The sequence below is a fragment of the Pantherophis guttatus genome, chromosome 4, assembly GCF_059756535.1.
Source record: "Pantherophis guttatus breed Tessera chromosome 4, ASM5975653v1, whole genome shotgun sequence".
Lineage (NCBI taxonomy): Eukaryota > Metazoa > Chordata > Lepidosauria > Squamata > Colubridae > Pantherophis > Pantherophis guttatus.
This window is the reverse complement of record NC_142066.1, coordinates 123,844,175-123,856,619: the sequence shown is the minus strand read 5'-3', so window position 1 is coordinate 123,856,619 and position 12,445 is coordinate 123,844,175. Positions and strand designations below refer to the sequence as shown.

Genomic DNA, 12,445 nt, shown 5'->3' with positions numbered 1-12,445 from the left:
TTTTAGCAATAAATCATTAATTAAAACAAAGCCACCAAAAATGGCATAATCCTTCCTCTGACTATGTCTGTCTCAGAAGATCTTATTCCTGATCATGTGAAAGTAATTTTCTTGTATGTACAAAGGTGTATATACTTAGCAAATATCTGGCTCAGTTTTTATTAGCAACTTCAACATCAATTCTCTTCGTAATTATTTTAAATGCCAGAATTAAGTGAAGTGTGAGTATGGATGAATGGGGATTACAATAAAGAAATTTGATAAAAGGAATCATGCTGTCATTGAGAGAAAGCATGCAAGGTAAATAAATGGTCAGTGTCTCCAACAGACAAAAACTAAGATAATTAATTCTCCATGCTATTGTAACATTAATTCTAGAAATATCTTTTAAAAAGATAATTATTGTTATCCAGTACGGATATACATACAAATGTTGCATTATAATTGTATTCTGTTTTGCACATTTTTATGTTTATTTCTAACTTGGTTTGATCTAGCATGAGGTGATTTACAATCCCCTTGGAACACCATTAGTTTGATCTCTATCCATACCTGTCTTTCAGTGAGATCCAGGTTCACAGCTATTTCGTATCTCCGCAGCCTGGTGAGGTAGTTATGATGGGCAAACTCTGCTTCTAACTCTCTGATTTGCTCTTTGGTGAAAGCTGTTCTTTCTTTTCTTGGTTTGCTATTGACCTCAGATTTATAATTTCCCTCTTGAGAATCTGAAATAAAGACAAAATCAGGTCTGGAGTCAGGAAAATTCTACAATTTATTGGCAAGGAAATATTACAGATGAAAATATTGTTACAGATTAAAACATTATACTAATGTATTTTATTATAAAAATAGATATAATAAACATGTTTCTAATTTAAAGTTATTAAAGTTGACTGTAATGAATACAATACCAACTTTACCAATGCATTACTGATGTCAATACTAAGCATCACTTTAGTTATTGTTTCGCTGTTTTGGTATTTTATTTTTGTTCTATTTATTGGTTTGATTATACATGTGAGTTACCCTGAGTTGCCTAAATAAATACATTGAAATGAATCTACAGCACATTCCATGTCAAAATATTCAGGAGACAATCATATGTAAATTATAAGGTCATCTGGCCACATTGTGCTATTAATCTTAATGGCAGAATGATGCCATTAATGGCAGTTTGAATTTTTTTTTTGAAAAATTGGTCATCAACAACCTTGGGCAAAAGAGAGTGAACTGGAATTTTTCTCAGCAATTCATGGGATTGTCAAAGTAAGAGTATAGCAATCCTAGGTTGCATTAGTGATTGGTGCATGCCAATTAAAATCAGTAGAGATTAATATGCTCCATGATTTCACTGTCCCCTTATTAACATAATTAAATCTAGATGTAACTCATATGTTCAGTACAAAATGTTTTCTATGCAGTAATCAGAACTTCTATACTCAACCTGGGCAAAGACACCAACTATATAGACCTAATGATACCTTTATAATTTATACCAAACTGCCATCCCTTCATTATGATTGTTTATGTCATCAGTTTCAAAAGGGAATTTAGCCACATTTTTTATAATGCTTTTATGGAAAGTTCATTTTTTAAAACAGTCTTTTAAATGCTTTTAATAATTAAAGTATACTTTTATTAGGGTTTTTTCATGCAGTCCTCCAGAAGTGCACTTGTTATTTTTTATCTATTATATTAATTTGCTGTGAAAGTTCTAATCTCATAGTATAATAGTAATTCCAATCCTATACTAAACAAATATTCATCCTGAATCAATTATTATGTGAAATTGTATCTTATATAAGATCCATTTTCATATCAATTTAAGAGTGCCTTTGATTATTTGATATCTATTTCTGTTCTTTGATATATATTTTTCATTTTTTTTACTTGATTGATACTGTTTCTATGAAAAAGATAAGCACAGACCCCTTAATCTTTACACCATATTGTTAATTTATGGAAGTTATATCAAATTAGGAAGTCATCCCATGTGACATGCTCTTAAATCAAACTATGATTCAATTATCAGATTTCTTTGTCTTCCCTACCCTCAATTTTATAGGCATTTGTTTCTAATCTTGGCTATGCTATCTGCTGTAAATCCAAAATTAGCTAGTGTTCCACAAGAGAATCATTGGTCAACTTTTGGCTTCATCAACCATCTTAAAAATGTCACAGATAAATTCACACTTCAGCTGATGATTTAAATAGAAACTGCTTCAGCTTCCAAAAAGACAGTCTCATAAGCAGAATCTTTATTACACTGAAGGATACAACATTGGCATTCTGCAATTATCTTGTTCTGCCACAAAATGTTTAATGACCGCAACTTCTTTTAAACTGTAAAAGACTTGGATCCGTATTAAACAACATTCTTTAGAGAAACAATGAAAAAAATAATAGTTTTAAGGATATTTTTGTGATAATCTAATCATCATTGGTTCTAGTGTAGTAGCCATTAACAAAATATTTTATGGAAAACCCATAGGTCCATTTATTTATTTAAAAGCATACATTTAAAAAGGAACTGTGTACTTACCTGTAACCGTAGTTTAAAGAGGTTATCTGAATTCACACCCATGACTTATGTACCTATATAAAGCCCATTAGGAATCTTCTATAATCCCATTCCCTATGTGTACCATGTTACTAGGTTCTTGCTATAGCCTTTCAATTTGATAGCACAGAGTTCCAAAAGACCAGGAGGTCACCTGAGATCAAGAGGAATAGGAAGGAGAGTATATGAATTTTCATACGACTATCCAAAGAACTGAAGTAACAAGTGATTAACCAGTATTTCTTCAATGTGAGCTATACCTCAAGGTCAAGAAAATATGCTAATATTTTGAAGGTCTTCTGAATGCAAATTAAGCACTTGGAAATATTGCAAATAAGAAAAATGTTGCACTTTATTGTTTAGTAAATGTGTACCAATGTTTATAAGTGTGCATTGAATGATATTTACCTACACAAAATTACATAATTGATTGCCATACTAATTAGATAAGGGTGTTTGCCTCTGAAGTATTCAATTGTATGAAATAAGACCATAAGTCAAAAATCTTGATGCCCGGGAAAGGAAGAAACATATCCTGAAAAGCAACTCTAAGCGATTTTGAAAAAGAGTTGAATGAAAGAAAATAAGGAGAAAAAAACTAAATCACTTCAACAGAAGAGAAAATGCATGTGCTAACTTTAAAAGATCAACAACAAATTAACAGTGTTTAGTGGGAACCATGCCACTTTGTATGCCAAGCAAGAAGGGTGAGAAGCTTGCCAATCATTGTTTTAACTTCTACTTCTGACTGTGGTTCTGTTTAGATACAGGTTTCTTGTGTGTGAATCAGTAGTGGGTTTCAAATCCTGGTGTACCAGTTCGTTATCCGTAGAGCATGGTGCTTCTGCACATGCACAGAGTGTTTTTGATGATGTCTGGGTGGGTGGGCTGAACTGGGGTAAACCCACCACTGGTGTGAATCATATAAACTCCAATAAATAATAAAGTAATCCATTAAATGTATAAAAAATTAACTTTAGAATACATTATATATAGTATTTGGATACTCACATAATGAAAGCAAATCAAGCATACCAAAGAAATCTCCTCCCTGTATTATTAGCAATACATGGGATTAGGAGAGAATATAATATTTGGGTTTTGTTGACTTTAAAAAAAGATGTAAGAGCGAATGTGATCAAAGTTGGTAACCAATCAATCAATCAAACTTTATTACAGTCACAGACCAGCAAATAAAAGCATTAAAACAATAGTAATAGTAAAAAATAAAAATAAAAGACAGAATAATTGATTTATTTTTTAAAAAAAGTTGATAAAATTAGGGGTCATATATAATTAATGGTGACAGAAAATATTTTTTTTCTTTTTAAATTTAGAATGCCAAGTCATCAGACAAAACTAATAAAACCAGAGCTGCCAAGGAAAGCACTATTTTAGGCCACATGCATTAAATTCATGGCATTCACAATTAAGCCTGGATAGCTTTCAAGAAAATTCACAGAGGAATTTTTTTTTTAGTGATTACTTGTTTAAGGTTTTATTGAATCTCTCAGTTTAGAGGCAGTTTATCTTTCAAAAAAGAAATTGGTGATAGATAATAAGAGTAGACTAAAGCTATTATGATCTGTTCTGAGCTTTTCAGAGAAATCCTTTAGGGATGTCGGACTCATGAAACTTCTTGAGCTTTTGTCTTGTATCATAAAAATCTGGCCTATTTTTCTAGCTTTAGCTATGATTTAGCTACTTTATCTGCTTCATCAGCTACCCTGGCTATACTTATATTATATAACCAACATGTGGGTCAGGCATGCCAGAAAAGGAACAAAATGACAGGCACAACTGTGAATCAAAGCCCCACCCTTTGAACATACAACAGCATCACAAATAGAAAGGGGAAGGACTTCAATCTGCATCTGGGTCCATCATATTGAACCTCCTTAATTATAGATGTTTCTGATGTAGATTATTTCTTCAAACTTACAATAGCTTGCCAGACAAAGCAATTGCCGACTTGGTGAGACATTTTACACTTGTTTTACACTTTTACACTTATTCATAAAGTTAAGACCAGTGGCAAGCAATGGTGAAAGTTTCACATTTTAAACCTCAGCCAATAATAAGCCACTGATGTATTTCTCCATTGAATAATATGAGTCATAGCAACAACAAAAAAAGATTATTTGCATTGTAAACTAAATGATTAGATATGATTGCACAACAGGTCACATTATGTCAGAAAGATTCTGTTTGAAGCTAAAACATGAGAAGACTAACTCATTGAACCTACTTGCCTTTACTAAGAAGCAATCATTGACAGTTTCATTGTGTATCACTGAATATTCATAGACTTGAAGGCTTGGCAAAGTATTTATGTCCTGACTGTTCATTTTAGTGTTTTCTTCTCTGCATGATTGTTTGTTTTATTCTCAGTCATTTGTTTTATGTCATTAATTGAATTCTTTTTAAATATATTGAAATATATTCTCATACATAATTAATCATAATTAATAATAGTGGTAAAGAGTATACAACATCATTTACTATTTAATCATGATGAACAGTTAATAATGATCAAATAAAAATAGCTATGGGTACATTTTTTAAAAGCTATCCACATATAGCCATACAACAGAAAGGAATTCATGCTGAACTTTATATCATTTTTGCATAATTTGTACCAAGTAAATGGAAACGATATTGTCATTAGAAAATAATGATACACTTTTTAAAAAGAAAACTATATGATAGTCCAACTGATATGATACTCTTTTTTATTCCAGTTTACTTCAGATATGGTTACTTTAAACAACTTCTAGAGAAGGTTGTTCTATTATACAAATCTCATACAAACTGGAAAATTAAAGTGACAAAAAGTGATCTGCCAGAACTTTAAACCTGACTTACAACTAAAGTGGAAAATCTTTGGCTGATCTGTATAGTTTCTGTAATATTACTATGAAATTCTTACCAAAATTATTGCTTATAATGCCGCATGCTAAATGCCCTTTCTAATATACTGAACATGATGAATTTTGACTTTACTGAAGTATTTGAGATATAAAATGAATTTAAAAGTTACAATATATTTAATATTTAATTAAATGACATATTGACATATACGGTATAACTGACATATTTGTCAATAAAAATGGGTAAAACTAACATAAACAAAATATATAATAAAATTGGCAAAGTGCACAGTAATCAAAGTCCTGATTATAAAACTTACGCAACAGAATTAGAAAATTTTAAACATTTGCATTTTCACAAATGCATTGTTTTTATTCAAATTGCATTTGAATGTTAATTAAATGAAATTTGTGAAACCTTGCTTTACTTAGAATTCCAAAAAACTTTTAAAAGAGAAAACCCCAAAGCACCAAATATCTGTTCCTTCCCCATAATAACTCCAAGTTCTTTTCTACAAGTAGCTCCAGCTATATATATTAAGTAGAATAAACACTATGCTCTTTTGCTAAAACTTCCTTCAGATCAAAAAATTCAGGATTGTTCTTATCCATTCTTCATTTACAAGGGAAGCTAAATTCTTGATTTGTGCATATCCTTAGTTCTCCCTTTTAAATTCTAGATATACTTTCAGCAGACACCTACTGTTTCCCTTTGTATTGGTTAATAGTATGGCTCTGAATGTTATTACCAAAATTATGAATTTATTAGATCCAATTTAGTTGGAACAGCTGAAAAAAATGTGGCTAGACTAAGAAAAAAAATCTCATTTTCTCATTTTCAGTAAACTTTTTTAGACCTATCATCTGGTGATTATTTCAGCTGCTGCTCAGAGGATGACATGAAATTATTAAACCACCCTGAAATACAGATTGTCATTTTAAAATTTCAGGAGTTCATCTGCTTAAATAACAAAACACTATCTGTGTGATATAATGTATGCTACTGCTCTAATCATGATACCTTCAGGAACTGCCTAAGCTATTCCTAAGAATTCACTCTGGTATAATCAGTTACATGGTATATTATTGTAATGTAATTCAGAGATGCCAGTGGAGCAATAGATTTTAGAAACTAGCAGTAAAAATACTTTTGAGATTATAAATTCTGGAAGAATAGGCTTAGCGTGATACTTAATTTTAGCATCCTACTTTTGTTTCCTTTGTGTTTTATTTTGAACCATGTTTATTTTCAGTTAAAACCAAATTACTTGGGATAGTCCTTCCATGTGTTCTTGTACTTATTGTTCTGCTTTTCAAAACAGTGAAATGTTATTTTGCTGTAAATTGCCCTTAGGCATTTCTAGGCACCAGGTATTGAAATATTTTTTTTCCTTTTTGAGTTCAGAATTTATACTGAGTATCACCTGAATGTTTTTTTCTTTGGTGGAAAATGGCTGAAAAAAACCTGGAAGAGATTTCTGGCAAGATTCATGTCAGCTTCCCATATGTTTTGCAGCTGTTGCAATTGAAGCAAAACCCTTCAGTTTTCCTCTTCTACCTCCATCATACGCCAAATGGTAGGTGTAGCAGCGGTAGTAGAAGAGGAAAAGTCTGGAAGGGCCACGTAACCTGCTCCCACTCCCCATATAACACTTTAAGTATTAACATATGGCATATAACACCTGAGGTTAAAGAAAGACATTATGCAAAGGATATATTGTACTTCTGCCCTTGTTCCAACTTGCATATATTTTTATAAAATGTAAATAAATCGTCAGGGTGATTGTTCAGTTAGCAGCCTTTGTTCTACAAAACTTTTGTTCTCTGTGATGAAGGTAACTCAATCAGACAACAAATATCAGGAAACATACCAGCTTGCTTCCAAGAATTGTTTCCTCTTTAGGCTCTAGAATGCTCAGGGGGCATCTTAAATTTAACTGCTATAGCAAGAGAAGAGATTGCAAGCCTTTGCTAAGGGACAGAAGGCTCCTTTTAGTATGGGACTGAGCCTTTCAATACCTTGGCAAATATTCAACTGTTCTCTTTTTCACATATGACAAATGGACACAGAGAGAAACTGTAGGACAAATGGTTATAATTATGCTAGCTAAAGGAATTAAACCAGAGAATTATCTCTCTCTCTCTCTCTCTCTCTCTCTCTCTCTCTCTCTCTCTCTCTCTCTCTCTCTCACACACACACACACACACACACACACACACACACACTGAGAGATAGGTAGGGGGTGTCTGCCATTGACAGTATTGGTATCAAAGTCACAATGCATGCACACACATACACATACAGTCTGCCATTGATAATACTGGTGTAAAAACAACTTTCACTGAATATTTATTCTACGTAGTTCAACATTTCTTGTATTTCAATGAAGCACTATTTATTTATATCATGTCTTTATTATTTTTACAAAGATAAAAAATAAAGATATATTTGCTGGTCTGAGTTATAAATAACTCAGACCAGCAAATATATCCAACACTCCTTTCCTTTTCCTACTTTCCTCACAACAACAACCCTGGTTGGGTTGGGTTGAGATAACATGACTGGCCCGAAGTTACCTAGATAGCTTTAATGGCTAAGATGGGAGTATCCCACTTTCTAGTCTGGGTTTTTAAACACTAGGCCAAATTGACCTAGTGATGTCATACATTATCCTAGAACTCACTACTTGAAAGTAATATGCTACAACTTTATACAGGTAGTCCTCAAGTTACGAATGTAATGGAGCCTGCCCATTCAATTCATAACCCAAGGATATGTGGGAAACTTGTAGCTTGAACGAGATCACTCCCTCCTTTCGCCCACACATTCGCTAAGTGAACGTGAGGTTCGTTACGTGCATATGTAGGGTAGGGAAGACCATGGGGGGGCCTACTGATGGAACAGGCCACCTGCCTAACACCACCCAACACCTCCCCAACCCACTTAAATATCTCATGCTCCCAAAATTGCTTTCCCCCCAACCTGCCTTGCCGGGTCACTTACCTTGTGAAGATCTACCAAGCAATCTTCCTTGCAGCCTCGTGTGTCCCTTTGCAGTTCCATTCGGGTCTCCACAGGCCTTCCCTGGCCCATTGCAGGCTGCAATGGAGCTTCCAGGGGCCGGCAATGAGCTGGGAAGGCCTGAGGAGGGCCGAATGGAACCTTGGAGGGCCGAACGGGGCTTCGAGGGATGGACCTGCCACTCAGGAGCTCCATTTAGTCAGGCAAGGTGCCAGGTGAGCCCTCTGGCCAGCCAGCAATGTGCAGGATGAATATTGCAGAGCCTCTGCCGTTATTTATAAGGGCGAACAACTGCCGTGGTGCTGCAAGATTCATAGTTTCTGGCCTTGTTCAGAAATGCTAGGGGCAATGGTGGGTTGCTACTGGTTCGCCCTGGATTGGGCAAACTGGTAGCGGTGGCAGGAGGCTCCACTCACCTGCCCAGATGCTTCGGCACATGCATTGTGCATGCACACAACCATACACACGCGCACGAGTGAACCGGTAGCAAACTAATTTGAAACCCACTACTGGCTAGGGGGTGCTGATCATGTAACTTTGAACTTTGCTAAGGGAACGCTCGTAACCTGGGATTATCTGTATATTTCTACACATTGCTAAGCATTCTCTAACATGTTCTTCACTCCCATAAGTGTTATTTATAATTCCGGGCTGAATTGTTAGTTTCTTGTTGTTCTCTAAGCTTGATTGTTTTCTTGAAGATTACCAGACCAAGTACATGATCAATTTTATTTACAATATATATAATATACTATTGTGTTAAATAACCCTACATACACAGGAAAGTGTTAATTGTAGCAGTTAGTACAGATAGTTCTTTACATATGACCACAATTGAGCCTACAAAATTGAGCACTCACTGATATTAAGTGAAATATTTTAACATTTGTTAAGTGAATTTTGCCCCACTTTATGATTTTTCTTGCCACGGTTGTTAAGGGAATCATTGCATTTGTTAAATTATTAACATGGTTGAATCTGGGTTCCTCATTGACTTTGCTTGTGAGAAGGTTGCAAAAGCTGATCAGATGACTCTGGGACACTGCAGCCATCATAAATATGAATCAGTTGCCAAGCATCTAAATTTTGATCATATGACCATGGAGATGCTGCAACATTTGTAAGTATGAAAAATGGTCATATATCACTTTTTTCAATGCTGGTGTAATTTTGAACAGTCATTAAATGAATTGTTATAAGTGAAGGACTATCTGTATCTTGTTAAAATGGAAACTTTGGAAGTCCCATGGTGGTTTTGGAAGATTCCCTTAAACTTATCTGTGAACTGTTGATAATACTTTTCTGATCTTTCCTTCATTTTATAGTCACCTAGAATAATAAATGTCTCCTACTTCCTTTTGGACATTGCACATAAATAAAGTATATATTTGTCTAAATAGAAATAGTGTAATTCTTTAAGAAGATCAATTGGTTCAGAAGAGAAGAAGAAAAAGACAGGGAGAGAAATAAAGATTAAAAACAGAACTGAAACCAATTAAAAGATTACAAGATTATTTAATAATTTTATAAATTATTAATTTTATAAATTTAATAATTTATATTACTTACTGTGCCATTTGCTGCACAAAGAAACTCATATAATGGAATATATCCTACATCTTTTCCTTCCATTCAATTAAGTGAAAGGTTTTTTAGCCCAAGAATAATTAAACTAGCTTAATAATTATTAATTGATCGATTATACTCTAACAGATTAATTCTGTTCAATTCAAACATAAAAATGTTATGAAATATATATGTTAATCACATATTATTTTATATAAAATAACTACTTTTTGTGTAGAAAAATAATATATTTAAAGGTTTTAATAAGACGTAAAACCAAACAGAAAAAGTGAATAATTTTACTGTTCATGTCTCTGTTATTAAATTTTGTTTTTCAGAACATGTTTGTTGTTTTCAGTGAAGGTAAACAATCATCCTGGTTTCTATAGCTACAGTTTGTGCTGATTTTTGAGTGTGACATAACTGTGGGTTACCAATTATACTGAAGTACAGAGGAAATTTGTGCTTATTGTTAAGTAACATTCATTTTACTTCTGTAAGCTTTCTCATAAGCATTTACAACCTTATCTATGAACAAGCTCTCACAGACTATTATTCTGCACGCAAAAAAAGGCTCTGAATCAATTTTTATGTTAATTTGTTTGCCCTTAGAAAAGCAAAAAGGTTATGGGGGGGAAATGACAGAAAATATTTATATGCAGAATAGCTCAAACTCTGCCACCTTCAGGTAAGCCTGGAAAAAATCTTAAACTCCAAGGTGCAATGAGATAACACATAATTCATTTACTCAAAAGTAGCATAATTTTTCTAAATGAAATTTGGATATAAGCAAACATAGTTCAGAATCTTACAACTACAATCACAAAATTCTATACATCAATTCTTATACTGATAGTATGTCCCCTCTTAGCAGTTTTTTCTCCTGGCCATGTAATATCTTAGGAATGTTATGAGGGAAGGCCATTTACTCAAAGAACCAATTGGTAATAAAGAATTAAAAGATTAAAATAAAACATCCTATAGAAACTAAATTTTATCTTTTGAATAATTCTAATTTTTATAGAGAATAAGGATTTAATGAATGACATGTACAGGTAATGAATTATTTATGATCCATTACATGACAAAGGCTCAAATACAAAAATTTGCAAGATTAAAAAAAAAATAAAAACAAAAAATCCAAAATGGATAGCAATTCCAAATTTCTGTTATCATGCTAGTAAGCAACATGGATTTCATTTTTTTTATGGTTCTTTTTTTTACAAGGAAAGGAGTTCTATCAGAGAATTTGCATAGATATATCTTGGCCTATATTTATACACATAAACAATTTATAAGAGGCTATGCAATATAAGCTATGCAATATAAGGCTATGCAATCTTATTAAATATTTGGGACATATATAATAAAAAGCTACATCCATATTTCTTTCCTCTTGCTCATTTTTAATGCAAATTTATAATGACAAAGATGCTAAAAATGTCAAGATAGACATCAACCTACTTAGATTACAAGCTGTTATCAACAGAAGATGAGATACTTTGCATCTCTTACTACGTAGTTCTTTTTTTACATTCACTTGGTTCCAGTATTTTTCACTAAGTAGCACAACAACAAAAGAATCATATGCACAATGGAAATATTATTTGTTTTTTAAATTTTATATATCATCCATCTCAGTATTAAAGCAAATACTGAAAGTTTTCACTGAATTTGAAACTTGTACAATACATAATACTGAACAATTAGTCACAATCTATAGTTTACTGGTGAAATATAATTCATAAGCCAATGAAATGCACTATTGTATAATTAAATGGAAAATCTGAGTGTAGTTATGGAGAAGTAAAGTGGGGATTTCAATGGAAAAATATTTTCTTCAAATATTATACTCAGAGAAAACAGATGTAAGATATTTTACCGCCATACATCATTCTGTTTTGACTCCTAAAATAAGTGATTCATTTTCTGAAAAATGCTGGAAATATGTGTATGATGTGAAGTCTCATGCATACCCCAAAGGAGTAGTGCTTCAGATGAAATCACATTTGATCAAATTAGCAAGATCTTGTAGTTACAACTTGTTAGAGGTAAAAAAGCAATTGTCACAAGATCTATCATTGTTTCTCTTTCCTTATTTTTTACATATAGGGTCACTCCCTCCCCTTTCTCCAACAGTCAGTTCTTTTATTTTTCTTAAATTCCATTCTCCATTCCTATCTGCCACCTTTTGTATAGAAAATGACACATTTACTATTTATTTGCATAGTACCCAAGCAACAAAAGACTACCTTATCACATACCTTTGTTCACAGAAAACATAAGATAATTCAAAGTTGAATGGTGCCATGAACTGATTGGAATAAGGTTGCTCACTGTTCTTTTGGCTCAGTTTTAACTATATTTTAAGTTTCCTATATTTAAAACTGAAACAATGATAAATACTGGTTGAATATTTTCAGAATT

At 32.8% G+C, this 12,445-nt stretch overlaps 1 protein-coding gene and 1 long non-coding RNA gene across 4 annotated transcripts in view; one reads left to right on the top strand and one right to left on the bottom strand.

Annotated features, from left to right (window-relative positions):
* LOC148114337 (uncharacterized) overlaps positions 1 to 12,445 on the top strand; it is a 133,781-nt gene that overhangs the window by 44,921 nt on the left and 76,415 nt on the right. The gene's annotated exons all lie outside the window — the stretch shown is intronic.
* The window catches only part of MEOX2 (mesenchyme homeobox 2), a 57,614-nt gene that overhangs the window by 18,249 nt on the left and 26,920 nt on the right, over positions 1 to 12,445 (bottom strand). For both annotated transcript variants that reach the window (XM_034402017.3, XM_087892718.1), the window contains exon 2: positions 553 to 725. In XM_034402017.3, the coding sequence (XP_034257908.1) occupies positions 553 to 725 (173 nt within the window). The remainder of the gene's footprint in view (positions 1 to 552; positions 726 to 12,445) is intronic.